Raw genomic sequence first — 18,920 nt, 5'->3', positions numbered from 1 at the left:
ATTATTTGACAAAAGGCAATAATGAGCCAAAGGAAAACACTTTTACAAGAAGCTAAACAACTTGTATAAGCACATACATTAAGGTGAAGAGGTTTTGCCCTTTTGGGAGAGGGTATGTATGTGTACATTTCCAATTTTGAACACATGATATAAGAGCTAATAGTCTATTGTATTCAGGAAAACTTTGAATCATGATCAGAGTAGGCATTCAGAGTAATAATGTGATCAGTGTTGAATGAGTTTGCCAAATGTTTCAAACCAAAACCTCAGAACAATCTAACGTCTTATATTATTTGAATAGTAGAAGCAATTTTCCTGATCTATTCTTACGTTAAAAAAATCTGAATGCACAAGTCTGTGATATGAAGGACATATGTTAGTGGCATTAAGATAAAAAAACATGGTCCACTAATAATAGTATGCTTTCCGTTGCTAGTTTGCCAATTAGTAGACCATCCGTTAAGCACTGGGCCATCCATTTTCCTCGTTCTGCTTCATTACAGTGAAAATATGGAACTGAAATCCACATTTCAGTCATGAGGTCTTTCTACTAAAGGTGTTAGAAAATAATTTTGTAAAGGAAAGGCAGTCCATTCTTGATATGGAACTGACTAAACGTGACAGTAGAATACGAGAAGACATAAGAAACGTGAGTCTCAGACATTGGAGTTGATGTCAAATTCTGAACAAATGATATAGTGGGTATTTAAAGATTCTAAAGTGATTTTTAGCTGAGAAATCAGCAGCTTCAACACAAAGGAAGCATATTAAAACATGACTGAACATAAGATATAAACAAGACATTTAAGGGGATAAGATTCATTCCACAAATAGCAAAAGAAATCAAAACAGCAAGTTTTTATTGGGGGTAAAAATGGTAAGAAAAAATGAAACAACTATATTACACGGACATGGATATTACACACAGCAAATAACAAAAATATAAAGAAAAGTTATGACAGTGAAAATACAGAAATAAAAGTATATGGAAATAAAAATTAAAAGAAAGGAAAAAGTGATGAATAAATAATTTGAGAAATTACTGCCAGACTTAGAGGTTAGTATATGATTTAAGTACATGAAGCTCAAGTAGCCATGGAAAAATCTTTAAAAAAAATAAAGTAACCTGAAATAATGTGAATACTGTCATTTCAATCTTATGTTTTAATAATGGTGTGTGCAAGTTTATAAAATATACCTTTTTATGGTTACCCACAGTTTTGGGGGAACTTTTAATATAACAAATTTTCAAACCACTTCATCAATAACATATTTCCATCATCAACATCATAAAATCTCTGAAAAATAAGTTTCCCTCTTACAAGAGGAAGGACCATCGAGCAGCATATGAAAAACTGGGCCATAACACTCAAGCCTTCAAAGAGCTCATGGAGATATTGGTGACAATGGTATATAAAACATTATTGGAACATAAAAATATCTATACTACACTGGAAAGACAATCTTCTAGTTGCAGTTAGATTGACATTACATTGCACAAATTTCATTATCACATGTGTACAAGGACACAGGACACACTCACTCGCTAGTTACAGGGACTTCAGCGACAAGAGGAAAGAATTGTCATTTAAACCAATAATAGTTGCTATGAGTACACCATTAAGTTCAAAGATGGATTTGTTTGTAGTACATTGGAGAAACAATGGCACCAAATACACATACTGCATCTTGGAAGTTCAACTGGTAAGTATTATTTGCTACAGTAAATGGAAGGTAACAATTTTGCCACTTGGTTTGTTCTCTTTAACTGAAGGGCAAAGGAGAGCCCCCTTGGCACAAACACAAGTTAATCCACAAAAGCTCTTCTGTCATTCTCAAAACAATCTCTTGTCCTGGCTGTTTTTCTAAAATCACCAAGAAGCGAGTATCAAATACGGGAAGCAGATTGTGCTGACTGATTTTGTTCAAAGCCCCATGCCTGTGTATTGTCTTGCTCTCATTCCGTCTTCCCTTAGCACTCCTGATGAAGCACTTTTTGGTGATGGTTTTTCTCTTATTCCTGTTTTCCTAGATAGAGGGAAATCACAGAGCAGCAGGGCATCCACGCACCTTTCCCCAAGTGTGACAGCAACACTGACACTGGATCGGGTGCAGTGGGTGAAGAAAGGCCCCTCTTTGGGCCAGTTCCCAAGTCTCCTGAAGACCAGGAGTCTGTGGGCCCAGTAGAGAGAAGGGCTTGAGAGAAACGAGCTGTGGTCTTGTCATCTGTTCTCTAGCTGGTTCCACACCTGCCCTTCCTTCACCCACCTGCTCTGTCTGGCTCCACCACGCTCGCCAGGAACACCATGAATATCATGAGGTGAACTAATGATAGAACTGGATCGTCCTCATGTGCTAGCCCTTTCCAAAGTGGGCAAGTGTGTGTGGGCATGTCTATCTATGCACAATTGTCCAAAAGAGAAGATTATTTTTGTTTATGTATTTATTTTTGCGATAAAAGTTACACACTATAGGGGATTGTGCTTTGTCAGAATTCCCTTTCTCCCCAGAGAAGGCTTTTGAATAATTCAAGATTCGGAATCTTCCCCTGGATCCCCTTTTGCTTGCAGAGTACAGCGTCTGTCCCTCTCGCCTCCCTGAAGGCAGCAGCAACGCTCTCCTCCTTCCCTCCGGACTTCGCCCTCCACCCCCGTGCGTCCTCGTCTCCCAGCTGTCTGCACGTCTCGGGAGGTGCTGGTGCTCTCCGGCTTCTCTTGCTTTTCCACGTGGATGCCTCCCCCCTACAGGGTGGAAGAGGTTTGCCGATAGTCCCTCAGGATGACAGAGGCGTAGGTCACGTTGGGAGGGGTGCAGAGCACCGACTCGGACACGGGGGAGCTGGGCACCGAGCTGCCCGAGGCCACCGAGTCGCGGAAAGGCGACGGGGGCGTCAGGGCGGGCGAATCCTCGGGGGTCGGTTTGCTGGCCGCCGGCGGGTCCTCCTCCTCCTCCTCCAGTTCGTCTTCCTCCGTGTTCCCCTCGCGCTCGTACAGGTACTCCTGCAGGAGCTTAAACCTCTCGCTGTCGTCGTCCTCCTCGTCCTCCGCGGGGGGCGAGGCGGGCTCCTCCCCGAAGGTGCTCAGCTGCAGTGGGAGCATCTGCAGGTGCTGCGGGGGCGCAGGGGGCGGGAACAGGGACCGCACCCCGTTCCCCGGCCCCGCGGGGACGGCGAGCACCGCGTTGAAATCCGGGATCGCGGTGCTGAAATTGTTGACCACGCCCTGGAACTGGTCCATCAGGGATTTCTGAGGTGGTGGCTGCGGCTGCGGCGGTGGCGGCGGCTGCTGGAGGGGAGGGGGCAAGCCCTTGGGGATGGCTGGGTCGGCCAGGAAGAGGGGGGTCTCCTCTGTGGTCAGGTGGGGCGGCAGAGGCGGGGTGCTGCCCGCGGTCGGCACGCGTCGGTGCACCACCATGGAGGGACTGCTGGGAGGGCTGAAGCCAACCGGCTGGGCATCCTCCTCCTCCACGTTGTAAAGGGTCTTGGTGCTGGTATCTGAAAAGGTCAGGCTCTTGCCGGAGCCCTGGTAACTTTTAGTGAGGGGCTTGATGACGGCTGTTTGGTTGCAGGCCGTCTCGCTGGTCTTCACGTGCACAGAGAGACGATGCCACATATGCTGCCCCTTGGGCACCTGTCTTCCACCTGGTTCAGACCATGACACAGACTTGCCATTAGAACTATGAATAAAACAGAGATGGATGGATTTACAGATGTATCGTGCACACAGGAGAAAATACGTATAAATCACATATGCGAGCCCAGCTCAATGCAATTTGCCTCCCCCCTCAACTGGATGCCTGTCCCCACACCCCCCAACCTCTCCTCGTTACAGATCAAATGCCCAAAGCTGCAGCCACCACAGGTGCCTCTGAACCTGCAGCCATCTTTCATCCACCCAAGCCAAGGCAGGAAATTTTGACCCTGAGAAAAGTTGTAGGGGAGTAAAACCAGCCTCTGGTAGAAGTAGCTATTTTCATTTAGGTCTAAGATTTCACAAAATTATTACACACACACACACACACTCTAAGGCAATGGTAACATTGTTGCTCAATCCAAGCCTTTGAAAGATTCCAAAATTGATGAAGGGAACAAATTAAAATTAAAACTTAGTTACACACGGACAACAGAACATGACTATAGCTCTTGCCTCCCGTTCTTCTTAGTCCCTGGGACAAATTAAGACCCACGTATAAAGCTACTCTCATTGCGCTGTGGGTTATAAAATGCACCCTCTCAGTTGCCCATTCTGATATGCAGGTATTTCCTGTTACCAGAGCTGCGTGGTCATACACAGGGCACCTGTACGGAAGAGAAAAAAAGCAGATGACAGAATAACCCAGACCCACGTTGCACTGAAGTGTTTCATAACTTTAGATTTTCTTTTTATTTCAAAGCATATTCCTGACACATATAATGGATCACAATTCACATAAAGGCCCTGATTCATAGCAGCTGGTTTGGGATTTTCACACTGGGAATACTTAACTAAACCAGGTGTGTTTGAAAAGAGAGAGAACCCGGAAGGCCTGCAAAATACTGATGCTCATATTCTTCCTTTAGTCCCCGGCATAGTCGGATGCAAATGAGACAAAATTAAGATTCAGACAAAGCAGAAGTTACTGAGACAAAGACCCTTCCCTGGTCTTTTCCTCACTGAACCTTGGGGAAGAAAAATCTTAGGGCACCAGCCGTCCTCCAGCCTTACCAACTTTCATCTTCATGGGACCCTCATAAAACCAACCAAAAAGAAAGAATATCTCTCTGAAGAAGAAGAAAAATGAGATGCACGGTGTGCATACACTACAGATTCTATTTTGTATGTTGCACTAACTTTGGTCTTACTTTTGGACTCTGTTTTCTGTGTAACTTGTAGCAGATGGTGGTACCTTACCATAGCAGACTATTGATAACAACACTGTTAATACTTAAATCAAGAAATAATTTTTTTCTTCTTTTTTTTTAGGAGTTTGCTTTTTCTCTGTATCCATGAAAGCAACAGAGAAAGCAGCACGGTAATAACACATTTGTGATATTAAAGGGGATAGGGTAAATGAACATATTTTTCCTAGGTGGATTTGTGAAATGGACTGTTCCATATCATAGTCTTTTATTTGGAAAAATGTAGAAAATGATCCATAGTTAAAACATAATGGTGCATTTAATCATTTTGAAAATACAAGAATGAATACTTCAAAAATTGTGTGTCGTATTTATGATGAAGATGATGTTTTATTTTGTATTTTATAATCTTGAAAAGTGAGGCGAGCTAAGTACAGATTCTTATAGAAATTCTATCTATTATAGAAAATTCAAGATGTAAAGGTTGTAAAATAGATATAATAGCTAAAATTTTAATCTCATTATTTGGGAAATAGGTAGTTCCTTCATATATCTGATAATCTATGCTGTATTTTTAATTGTCTAAGAAAAACATCATCTCAAAATTACTATATCAAAATAATATTTCTCTCAAATATATGCTTAATATGTTCCCTGAGAATGTATAAGGGCTTGTAAATGCTAAATTACTGACGTAGCAGCTTCCACACTGTCTTGTTAGGGTAGCTGACTCTCTTCTAAGTTGAGCAAAGTGGAGAATGGGACAGTGGTGTTCCTGGCTGTCAACCAGCCAAAGCAAGACCAGAATCCACAGTTCTCCCTCTCAGTTTGAAACTCTAGTCACACTCACCTCCCACTTTCATCTCTCTCAATTTCCTCCATCCCCCACTCTACTCACACTGTTTCTCTCTTTATGCAGTCAATATGCCTCTTCCAGAAAGTACAAAATCTCCTACTTGCCTCTTGCATTTCTTCAATATGCTTTACTGTACCATCCAGCCTCAATGATTTGCATCCCTTTCAATTGCAATGGAAACAGTTTTTCCTTCCCCAAATACCCACCTCTCAATGCTCATTAAGAAAATCATTAAACTAAAAGGCTGCCTTGTGTTTTTATTTAGTGATTTGTGTGTGTGTGTGTATGTGTGCATTTTAAAAAATAAGTCCCTTGAGAGCTAGTCTGCATCTAATTCAACCAGCAGGCTCAGATACCCCAAGGAAATATTGCCCCAGTCTCCACATATACTAGCAACAAAGGCATCCGTGGGGCGGGCCCCGTGGTCTAGTGGTTGAAATTCCACGTGCTCAGCTTTGGCAGCCCAGGTTGGCGGGTTCAGATCCTGGGCGCAGACCTAGTCCAATCATCAGCTGCGCTGTGGAGGCATCCCACATACAAAATAGAGGAAGATGGGCACAGATGTTAGTTCAAGGCTAATCTTCCTCAAGCAAAAAAAAAAAAAAGAGGAAGATTGGCAATAGATGTTAGTTCAGGGCGATTCTTCCCCACCAAAAAAAAAAAGACATCCTTATGTTCCTGGGACTGACTTCACTCACTCTCTCGCTCACATGGGTTGTTTTCCTCATTTTCCAGGGTTTTATATGGGCCTGTTTTTAAATCATGCACTTCCATATGTTAAAGGTATTGTCAATCATCTTGCAGACAGATATAATCACAATTTATTTCTGTTTTAATGCAATACAGTTTTTATTCATGTGATGAGAGATTTTCACCCTGGCTGTCAAAATTATCAGCTTTCCTCCCCTCAGAGTCTTGCTTCAGATTTGCTGTAAAGTACTGTTTAATTAGGAAGCAGTCCTAAAGCCCCAAGGCATTTATCAGATTAAGAAAATTAGATTAACTTTTCTTTCCCCCAAGGACAAAATAAATTGCTTCCTAAAAACCAGAGATAGTGGAAGAAATGCATCATCTCATAGGAATTGCAGCACAGAGTATAAACTTTGGTCCTTCTGGATTGTTATTTCTGACCTGTGGTTCATAGATAGCTTGAGTGGTCCATGAATCTACATGTGCTTTATGCGTTGCTTTTAGACTGAACCTATATGTCTTTGTAGATAATGCACTACTGTTTTTAAATGCACATAAATGCTGTTATGATAAAGTGTGCTGCTAGATACAAGTGTAACTAAATTCTAAGAAGCCTTTTTTGTGTTTTGTGTTATAACGGCCACTAATAAAGTTATAATTACTATCATAGATTCCAGTGAAGGCTTAATAACCATTTTGTCGTGAAAAGGTTGGGAACCTATTGCTGTGATATTAAGAAGAAAAAATGTATAAAATATGAGACAGGAAAAAGGAATAAATGCATTATGAAAATACAATATTACTATAAAATAAGACTTTTATTTAGTCCCAGATAACCTTGTGTTTCAGCCACCAGCTTCTCCCTTCTATTATTTAATTTTACTTGTTTTCCTAATCTTAGAAAAAGCAACCTCGTCGAGAAACACCACATAATTGTCACAAAGCACCCCATCCTTCTTGCTCTAACTTCAAAAGACAGACATCAGGCCTCCAACAATCTCATATTTGAAGATCAAATGCAGTAGCATTTGGTGTAAATACCTCGGGTGGCTGCGTATATTTATTGATATTGAAGTTGTTGCAGGAAATCGCTCCTGGGCCTGGGAGGGACTAGACACATGGAGGATGATGGACATGGATAGTGTGCAGAGCTAAGCAGGCCCGGTGCGGCCGTTCCAGCTACAACAGCTTGGATCTTGCTTTGATTTTTCTTTCATTAGATAAGTATCACCATCCCCCCAAACAGAAAACCCAGTATTTACAGCCCTTGAGAGAATAGTTGGAAGTGGGTGGTGTAAACAGATTAGTATATCTTTGGCGTTCCAAGTGATCCTGTCTGTTTTATTTGTTTCAGTAAGTACTAGTTACATCTGCAGAGTACACTGTCTCTGCTCCAGAGAGGTCTAAAATGGAAATAACAGTGGGTGGGTGTTTGAGATCAGGAGGAAAGCATCCTGCACAAGCTGCCTAAGGGGAAAGCTTACACAACACCTGTCTCCCTTATGTCCAATTCAAGTCTTTGCCACTAGGCTTAATAGCTTCACAACAGACATAAGGATGGCATCCAGAGAGCCCACAGACAAGGCAAGACCTTCACGAAAGGAGGGAAGACTCGCTCCTTGGAACTGAGGATGTTCGCGCTTGTTTTCTCTGAAAATGAAAATGGAAACAGGAAATGCCATTGAGTCACAGCATGGAGAGAACGGTTCACCAAGTTAGGAAAACAAACCAAAGCCACAGGCTTGCAGGCTATGCTGCTGTGGCCTTGCGGCTACAGCAGGGACATAAGGCCTTTCAAGGAAGGGGTGGGGCTGCCGCAACACAACAGAGACAATCCAAAAGGAATGCCAGGGATGCCCTGCCCAACTCTCTCACCTCTACCTGCTTCAGCGAGCTGGTACGAGGATGCAATTTGAGTAGTGACTCATGTAGAATCTCAGGCATAGGGAGTACTGGAAACCATTTGAGTCAGATTCCTGTTTTTCCAGGCAACCCCAAGTTAGTTTTCAATACAAAGGACTCCCAATGACTCCAGTTCCATTTCTTGAAAGCTTTCCAGAAAAATCTGCAAATTCAGTATATATCCTCTGGGAGCCTATCTAAACACAAGTAAAATCTCTCACCTTTTTGACTCACCACTAGTTGTAAGGTAGAGAATCTCTGAATGTATTATTGAAGACGAATGTTTTTGACTACGTGAGAACTTGGTAGTTTCTGCTCATCTTAAATCTTACATAGCCTTGTGAATTTTATCCCTCTCCTCTTCGATTCTAACCTCATCATAAGCTACTCAGAGAACCATCTGGCTTGCTGAAATTTACAATAATACAAAAGTCTAAATATACAGTCCTCCTTTTAGAATCTTTAAATCAATCACATTCTATATCCTAAAGGTATATGATACGGGATAAAAGACAACACAAAATAAAATTGGTTTGCATTTATTAAACCTTGTGATTTCTTCAGTGGATCAATAAAGAAAAAGATATCCACAAATGAGATTACCTCATCAAAGTCAATAAAGTATGGAAGGCCCCATAAACTTTGTTCAGGCATAGGGTCTACTGTCTTGAGAAAATTGACAAATCTAATTCAAATTAAAGAGTAGAATTCTGGTGGTTACTAAACTTTTTTTAAGTATATTTTAAATGGCCTTTGGTTCAACCTCATCATCATTACTGGCTGATGAAAGAAAATTTTCATACCAAAGTTTATTTAAGACATCATATTGATATAGGAGCATTGTTTTAGCAGCGGTATACCAGGTGTAATTATATTCCTCTAGGAAGTATAGATGAGCCACATTATGCTCTCTTTGAAGGATCTTCAGGGCATGCATTATCATTTCTTCTATGCTCCATGCTACCAGACCTATAATTTCAATAGCAAGTCATTTGATGCTCTTCAGCTCTACCTGGAGTCCTCATAATTTGCCCTGGAAATACAGGGCAGTTGCATTGCTCTGCTGGGACTATTCCTCAGAGGCAGGATAGATCCAGGCAGACCATAATGGTCCAGTAGGCAGCTTTATTTCCATCACTAGTCCCTTTGCCTTGCTTGTTCACAAAAGCTGTGGGAACTGAAGGTCACAGAAAGAGCATATCATTTTTTTTTTTTTTCAGGAACAACCAAGGCTAAAAATAGCCAGTCTTAGTCTATGGTGAGGAGATTTAAAGCTACCAATCTCCTCCTGATCCTTTAGAGTCTCCAGAAAGAAAGCTTGAATAGATCCTGTTTTGAAAGTTCTTAATGACCAACCTGTTAGCTTTGCTAATTGTTGCATCATTTTTTGTCACCTCTCAAGGATGTACCCACTTTCAGCCTTCACTTTTGCTTTTACGCACTCACCTTTAAGTCATGAAATGTTAGGTGACTCTCCTCTCTCTCTGGCCGTGCTGTCATGACAGGACAAGCACATCTACTATTCCCATCAATCCCTTTTGACAGGCAGCCAGCAGCTGTCATAATCAGGATCTCCTTGCTATGTCCTTGGTCAGATCCACGGTGCAAGAAACACTCAATGCCTTTAACTTGGAACAATTGTAGAGAACGCATCCAAGCAGACCAGAGTGGCTCTGATCTAGATGTGCAGAGGCCTCCCAACCACCAACTGAAACATACTGGCGTGGCTGCCATATTTTTCCTTCTAAGAGTCAGTATGATTTGGTTGAGACCACACTCGTCCTATTTGGGCTTTTTAAGGGAATATCAGAACATAGACTTCCCAATGCACTCCACTGAGTGAGGAGAAGAGACGCTATGGCCCCATTCCCTGGCCTCCATGGCCAGGTTCAGTATCAAACATTTGAACAAATTGGGCTCTTCTCATCTGAAGAGCTATTCAAGCCACAGACACCTCATCAGTGGGCTCCCTCCTGCTGCAGGAATGTGTACCTTTGACTCTCCCAGGAGTTTGAAGGGCTGTAAAGGAACAGCTGAAAATGACCACAGACTCCGTGCACAATGAATCGAACATGGTCTATGTTCTTTTGTTAACTTAAAGAGACACTGTCAAGATCTAAAGGTCAAAAATTGGACCAAACATGCACCGTTTTTATCAGATGAGGAAAATCTGATAAAAGCACTCAGAATTCTGGGAAAATAACTACTTTTCCTTTTTGTAAAGCTCACTTTTTGTGGGACTCACAAAACTTTTGTTTTGTGCTTCCCAGTGTGTGGGAGGCACCCAGAGGCTCATGTTGGTGCCCAGCCCCTCAAACAGACATTATGGAACTCTTCCTTAAGTTTGAGTTATGGCTTTTACTTTAATGCAGATAGGATCATATCAAACATTTGTGCAACAGCAAAAGAGGCAAAAAAAGGAAAGAAAAGAAAGAGCTGTGTTTGCCAAAGAGAAGCTGACAAATTAGTGAAGGGGGAAAATTCACTTTCAAGCTTGTGAGTGGGAGTCACAAACTAAAGTGAATCTCCAGAATTGAAAAAGGTGTTGCATCTTGCATTGAAGCATAAGAAAGCAAAAAGACTAACAACTTGACAGTGTCCTTTTAAGAATGATAGACAATCAAATTAAGGCAGTCGTGCAAACCATGGCACGTAAATGGTTCCTCAATCTTGATGGCATGCACCACATCTATTTCCATGTTAGAAAGTGGAAAAACCCAGGAGAGAGAAAGCAAGGGGCAAACCACTATATTCTCCATGCAGCTTCTCTTACACATTCACTGCAGTGTGGGGGTTTTCAAAGCTGCACATGTGCCGACGGACATTGGCTCGTGGGCGAGAATTCTGGCTGCCTCTTCCTGAAGATTGAAAAGAAAAAGACACCCAGTGAGTGAGTGGTTATACATGTGTACAGATATGGCTATTACACCACTCAGGTGGTGCCTGGGCCTGGGGCACAGCCTAGCCTGGCTTCTGAGCCTTTCTCCATGTCATCTCTACCTCCATGTCCTGTATCTTCCTTGCACTGCCAGGCTCATTTCTGAAAGCCACATCAGTGGAGTGCATTCTTTCTTTTACCTTGTGGGACTATCTCTTTCCAAGTGGCAGATGCTTTTTCTGCTGTGTGTGTGTATCTGTCCCAAACTGGCTCTTTCCCTCCACATTTGACACCTCCCTTTTTTCCTGGTAGCAGTGGACTCCACCTCTACTCACAACAATGTATTCTGAATCTTCCCACTTAGCACCCCTCTTAAAGGACATTCATGGATGTATGCCTTTCTTACACAGTGACTTTTAATCGCACTGCTAATTTTCCTCCATATTATGTTATCATAAAAGCATTGCTATCACTTCTTATAAAGTCCCATTTATCACTTGGCCTTCACAAGATGGAACATATCTAATGGTGGAGAGAAGGGGAGCGGCAAGAGATTGGAAGAATCTGCCACAAGGGGAGAATGTCATTCAATTTCCCGGTTGGAGGTCTCCTTATCTAGCACACAGGGTGATCTGGTTAAGGGAAGAAGAGCACTGACTAGACTTGACAAGGCTAATGGGGCAGCCGTGGGCGGTTGGCTTTTCCATCATTTGTTGGAGTGAGTATAAGTGGCTTTCCCATGAGTTAAGTAGCACTTTGGAAGGTGGTGGGATAAAGTCATCTTGTTGTCACTCCACACAAGAGGGCTGCCAATCACAGAAAAGAATTTCAGGAACAAGATGCTGAAGGTGAATCATCAGCGGGTGCTGTGGCTGGGATGGATTAGGTTGGTTGAATTGGGAGAAACCTCCCATATTAGGGAACTCTGCAGTGATGAAGTCCCCTATAGGGCTCTCTAAAAACTCACAGGTGTTTTCTATGAATCCGCACTGGGCCAAGATCCAGGAGACAACTATTCAATGTTAATCAGAAGAGGACCACAACAGCTCCAGGGAAGTCAAAGGCCTTTGCCATCTCTCCTATTTCTTTTTCCCATCAAAGCAGATGGAGGAGGGGAAACTCAGAAGAGGGAGGAGGCAGAGGTATGGCAGGAGCAGAGCATGCGTCTTCCCATTTCAAGTCTTTTAGGCTGAGGCCTGACATGTGCTGGTACATGTACTCGTAAGGAGAGATATGAGTTTGAAGTTTGAAACAAGAGCACACTGGAATAGCTTTTTTCTTGTTTTATTTGGTGAGGAAGATTGGTCCTGAGCTAACATCCATTGCCAATCTTCCTCTATTTTGTGTGTGAGATGCTGCCACAGCATGGCTTGATGAGCAGTGTGTAGGTCCGTGCCTGGGATCCGCACCTGCGAACCCTGGGCTGCTGAAGCGGAGCATGCGAACTTAACTACTGCATTGCCGGGCTGGCCCACGAAATAACTTTTAATACCTGAAAGCAAGGAATCTGATCTGAATGTAGAAGGTGAGGAAAAAAATTTTCCATGGCACAGTTGAAGGTAAGAGAGAAAAAATAAGAGTGATCAATATGTGTATTTCTACCAAGTTTGGGCCAGTCAGTAAACATTTGAAAGTACATGATCTACCTAGAACAATTTGAAATCCTCATCCAGAGATAAAAACTTGAAATATCTTGATGTAACTTCATTACTACTGCAATAATCCATTTATTTAAGAAAATTAGACAAAGAGATAATATTTGCTATTGAACTTGCCAGGGTAATATGTCCCAGACATTCGAGACGCCCACAAAGAACATGAAAACATTAGCAAGTAGATGACCAGGAATAAAAGTATGATGTGTGAATATATAAATGAGGTTACTAGTGGGAAAGAACATTTAACCTGTAAAATGATATTAAAACAGTTTCATTTCTCATGAAAGAAGGCAGAAAATTCACTCAAAGCATTTGGCTTTGCCTTGCTGAACTGCCTGCATCCCCTGGAATCCTCTAATTAATTCAACCTTTAGATCATGTCTACATGTGGCCTGGTTCAATGGTGCTGAGAAGCCAGGACCCTGGCAGGGCTGGCTTCACGGCCCTGCGACCAGTACAGACACAGGGTGGGTCCCTCATCAGAAGGGCCCTGCACCTGGGGTTTAGTGCTCCGTGGTCATCCTTTCGAAATTCATAATCATTTTATCACTTAATTTGTGTTTTGTAAGTGATGCTTATGGAAAAAAAGAACATGCACTGGGGGCTTGGAGTCCCAGCTCACGCATGGTCTTGTCCCCCTGACTTTCCTGCACATCTAGATGTTCTGCTTCTTGCTCCCCTGCCTCCTGGGACCTGATCCCACCCAGCATCCCACTACTGCCCTTCCCAAGGATCACTGCCACCCTCCACCGTTGGCAGGGGCCTCTGGACGTGAGCGCGGGAAGATCAGATCAGGGTCAGGGTCGGGTGCACGGTGCCCCATAGCATCTCGAGGCAGGGAATGGCCGTGGCTGTCTCCTCCCTCAACTGGCAGGGCCACTGTGCACTTGGCTGGCAACACGGCAGGAGCGAGCCTCTCACCCCTCTTCCATGCAGGTACCTTGCGGGTCCCCGCACTGTTGTGCAACACCCTTGGGGGTCGCCAGTCTACCATGAGCTGGGGCAGCAAGCACGTAGGAAGGGAGATGCCTGGTTAGATTTCCCCGTGGCATCTGCCCAGTGACTGGCTGGAGGGGAACCTGGCAGCCTGAGGGTTTCCCATGTGCGGAGTCTCCAAGTTGGGGCTAAGGCGCCTGGCAGGGTTTGCACTTGCCAGGCAAATATCCCCAGCAAGGGAGCACGACATTAAATGGCAAATAAAAATCACCATGACAGGTTGAGAGAGAGACTGCAGAAGAAAGGAAAAGACTTTATATTTTAGTACCTTTAACATTTTTTCCTCTGCATTTTCAATCAGGAGCCCTACATTTTTATTTTGCACTGGGCCATGCAAATGATATAGCTTGTCCCGTCTGCTGGGATATATGTATGATAAAGACTACAGACCATGGGGAAACGTATTGACAGCTTAGAGACCTGACATGCTGACATTAGCAGAGGTGCAGGGAGTGTGACATGCCTGAAAGATCAGCAGTTCTGTGCCTCTCGGGGACTGGGGCAGAAAGCTTGGTGGCCTCTGTTGCTGACTTGGAATTCCTCCAGCAGTCAGCGGACATTTCTGTGGTTCCTTTGGGGGTTTCCGCCATATTGACAGTCAAACTTCACAGACTAACTCTCAGCAGTCCCAAAGCCTCCTTAATTAACTATTGATTGAAACAGTTGAAAAAAGTTACAGCGTCTCCTTCAGGGTGCCGTTTCTTTGATCTCTGACTTCCACTTTGGGTTGAAGTGAAATGTAAATGACCTGTGCATACAGACCTTGCTTTTATGAAAGGAGTGGTTTATTAAAGGTTACAGGCCAAGCCTTGAAGAATCTGATGCCAGAGTGGCCAACTGCATAAAAACTGAGAGAGGGAGCTTGACTTCAGAGTATTTTTAGCAACTGTAAAACCACATATTCAACCAACCATAGATTCGGCAAGCCTGAGTAAAAGCTTGGAGGGAAAATGGAGCATATGGGGGCTTGTCAAATATAAGTCCCAAACCTGTGCTTGAATCTTTTGGCAGAAGCTGTGTATTTAAAGAAACCCCAGAAGCTTTGTTAGAAAGACTTCTCTTTAATTTCTTATGAAAGTATAAAGTTTGTTTCTTTTCTTCTTTCCTTCCTCTCTCCCTCCCTCCCTTCCTTCCTTTATTTTTATAAAGAGTCACTGCTTGTTATAAGCTAATGGATTGAGCATAGCTTCTCCCATCTATTCCCATTGTCCAAAGAATCTTCCTTCATACAAGAGACTCTCTATTTGGGTGTGCTTGGTCCCATATGACTTTGTATTAATGTGTTATTTTCTTTATAGCAAGTCACCCATACATCAGTTTCTATGCTGGGAATTATTCTTTACATGAACTTGAGAAGTTGTTACAGACAAGTTCTACTCATTATAGAGAAGCAATAAGATCACTGGGCAAGGACTCAGGTGACCAGGTGCTCTCCAACTCTGCATTTGCCTCTTTCAGATTCAGTTTTTTCATCCATAGAGAAAGATTGCTGAAATAGCACATGTGAAAATGCTTCCAAATAACAAAATGCTATCCAGCTCAAGGCATCAGTATGAATAAATACCCTTCCTCTGAAGGATGGAGGAACAAAGGCGCAGACAAAGACTCAGATATTTTAAATCTCAGTGAGTATTCGTAATATCTCAAACTTCACTTTATTTTACTCATGGATCTTAGCCACTTTCCTTATTCTTGAAATTCAAGAATTTCAATAACTTCTGGTAGAAAATAAACTGTTTTCTCTCTGGATTTTTTTTTTTTTTTTTGCGAGTAAAGTTAGTGACATTGAATGGATGTGTGGGGAGCAGGTAAAAGCTGGGTACAGAGTCAGGTTAGCTGTTTGTATCTGAAGTTGCATGTCTATGACAGGTTTGGAGGTGAGCTACTTTTAGCAGAGATAAAGTGGTCTACACAATTCCAGATAGTCAGTTCACCACGGAAATAATATGGCAGCTGTTCAAAGTAATCATAAAGATTGACAGCGTCACTCAAGACCACGTTAGCAGAGTATGGTCTAGCTTTTTTTATGTTGTTGTTATAGATAAATAGGATAATTTGTGCCTCTGATTGCTTTCCAAAGCTAAATGAAGTTTTTTTTATTATCTGAATTTAGATATTTATTTCTCTGCATTTGTTCATCAGAGTGGAGAATGGAGCTCTGATTGTATATGTAGGCCCTCTGTAAATGGTCATTTCTTCCTCTCTTCTTTTTAGCATACCCACATCTAACGTAGTACATCGAGGCTCTTTATATAAACACACAATGCAGTTTTTCCATATAGATGTAATATATTTACCTATTTTAAAATTCTTAATTATAAAGATTTCTAAGCTAATAAGAAACTATAGAGAATGATTTAATAAATTTCAATTTAATTACCATCATAGATTTTTCAAATAGCAACATTTTGCCTTATTAAAATCCCCTTTCTTTTGAAAACATAATGTTTATATTTGAAGCCCTCTGTATATTATTCTTAATACTAATCTTCTCCTTTTCAAGAGAAAATTTGATGTGTATTATCACTTGGCATATCATAATACTTTTACAGCTTGTATATTCATATGTGTTAATAAATAATATATGGTGGTGTTCAGCATGTTATTAGATTTTATGTACACAGCATCACACTATATTTCCTTTCAGCAATGTGCCCTTTTTGCACAGTATTGTGTTAATACATATGGCTCTAGTTCATTCACTTAAACTAAATTGAATAAATACCACACTATCAAAAATATAATCAATTCTCCTACTGATGGCCATTTAGGTTGTTTCCTACATTTTGCTATTTTAAGCAGTACTGCAATAAACGTTCTTGGTTATGTCTCCTTGCACACATATGGGAGAGTTTTTCTGTGGTGTGAACCTAGAAGTAGAATGGTGGATTGTTGAGAATGCACATTCATCTTTGTTATGTATTGCCAAATTGCTCTGCAAAGTGCTTCCACAATTTACACTAATATGCGAGAATTCATATTATTCTTTCTAATGCTGTTTGTTTTTCAGACATCTTTAAAATTTACTTTTTATTATTAAAAATTTTTTAAATAGTATATGAACACGGAGAAAATTCTAAAATTAATCCCCAAATCGTTATTATCCAGCTTCAGTAATAATATAAATGTGAATCTTGTTTTATTTATACCTGCCATTTATTTATTTTAAAGTAAATCTAAAACATTATATCATTCCATTCATAAATAATTCAGTAAACATGCCTACAATATAGGTACACATTTTTATAATAAAATGAAAAACTAATAATATTATCACACCTAAAATACATTAATAGTAATTACTTAATATTTGATATTAATTTTTTTTTCTGAGGAAGACTCACCCTGAGCTAACATCTGTTGCCAATCTTCCTCTTTTTGCTTGAGTAAAATTAGCCTTGAGCTAACATCTGTGCCAATCTTCCTCCATTTTGTATGTGGGTTGCTGCCACAGCATGGCTGACGAGTGGTGTAGGTCCACACCCACAATCCGAACCTGCAAACCCCGGGCCACCAAAGTGGAATGTGCCAATCTTAACCACTACACCATGGGCTGGCCCCTAAATTTTTTGATATTAAATAGTCAGTAATTGAATTTCCCTGATTGTCTCATACATTTTTATTTTACTTTTGATTTTCAAATCAGTATCCAGCCAAGATCTGCACATTGCATTTTGTTGATGAGTCTCTTAAGTCTTTGTAAATCCATATTGTTCCCTTCTCCCTTTTGCTTGCTATTTATTTGTTGAAGGAACATTGATTATTTCCCAGATTATGGATTTTACTGATTGAGCCCCTATAGTGTCATTTAACATGTTTCTCTGTCACCTATATTTCCTATGAATTGATTGTTATATCTGAAAGCTTAATCAGATTCATGTTTGATTGTATGGGGAGAATAGTTTTTAGGAGATGGTGTTTACTTCCTATTATGCCAGCCTGGGAAGCACATAGATTGGGTTGTCTATTAATCACATTAAGATTGATCAGTGGCTTCAGGTGTTTCAGCCTGGTGCACACATTATAAAACTCCCCATCAGTCTTCCATCTAATGGTTTTAGTAGTCATTGATGATCATCATGTAGTTCAATTATTTCATTACAAAACTACAAAATGGTGATATAATTCTATCATTCCTTCTGTATTTGTCAACTAGTTTTTTTTTTTTTTTTTTTTTTTTTTTTGGTGAGGAAGATTGCCCCTGAGCTAACATCCATGCCAAACTTCCTCTATTTTGTATGTGGGACGCCACCACAGCATGGCTTGATGAGCAGTGTGTAGGTCCGTGCCAGGATCGGAACCTGTGAACCTTGGGCCATCGAAGCAGAGTGCGCAAACTTAACCACTACACCACCGGGCTGGACCCTAGATTTCCTTTCTAAAGAAGAACTTTCCCTCTTCAGCTATTTGGTTCCTCTGAGGTAGAGTTCAAACAGAAAACACAAGCCAAATGGATGATTCTTTTCTTTTCTTTACCAATGTTCAGAATAACAATTTGGTTTTCTAACATCTTCCAACAGTGATCAGTGTATCACCTGTAGATCTGTTTCTATTGTCTAATTGTTTCCCTTAGTTCTTTGGTTACATGGTCCTAACTCTTCCATACCTAAACATATTTTATATCAGATAAGATATTGTATGTATATAAAGTAAGATTCTATAGAGGCTCTAGATGGTGTTATCTCTACTAGAGTTGCTTCACCACTTTTTTCTGCTAGGTAGAGGGGGACAGATCAATTTCATCCTATCAAGAACGGAGCTGAGTCAAAGTTGGTTTGCAATTTGGATAGGAATCAGTCTGCTGTAGGGCTTATCCCTCAGGACTTTTATCAGAGCATCTGGCTGTGTACTAGTCCACCTCATCTGGTGGCTCTCTATCTCCTCAGCAGTAAGAGACTGGGAGATTCTGGCCAGCTTTTCAAAGATTTTCAGTTTAGATTTTTGGCCTCCTTCCACACACAACTTCAGAATTAGGCAAATGTCTTGACGGGGAACCTTGCCCATGTGTTTGAACACCTTTGAGTCTGCAATTTTGTTAGTCCTGTCTTAGGTGATTGCTAAAGTGTTTTCTAATTCTCTCCGCAGGTGGGTCTGTCTCCTCAG

At 41.4% G+C, this 18,920-nt stretch overlaps 1 protein-coding gene across 1 annotated transcript in view; it reads right to left on the bottom strand.

Annotated features, from left to right (window-relative positions):
* Window positions 1-1,051: 1,051 nt before the first annotated feature.
* The window catches only part of GRM1 (glutamate metabotropic receptor 1), a 304,296-nt gene continuing 286,427 nt past the window's right edge, over window positions 1,052-18,920 (bottom strand). Inside the window, exon 8 of the mRNA XM_087425199.1 lies at window positions 1,052-3,675. Coding sequence (XP_087281325.1) covers window positions 2,742-3,675 — 934 coding nt within the window. The 3' untranslated portion in view covers window positions 1,052-2,741. The remainder of the gene's footprint in view (window positions 3,676-18,920) is intronic.

This window comes from Ceratotherium simum, chromosome 38 (assembly GCF_057802395.1).
Source record: "Ceratotherium simum simum isolate JZ-2026a chromosome 38, ASM5780239v1, whole genome shotgun sequence".
Lineage (NCBI taxonomy): Eukaryota > Metazoa > Chordata > Mammalia > Perissodactyla > Rhinocerotidae > Ceratotherium > Ceratotherium simum.
This window is presented reverse-complemented; position numbering and strand designations above follow the sequence as displayed.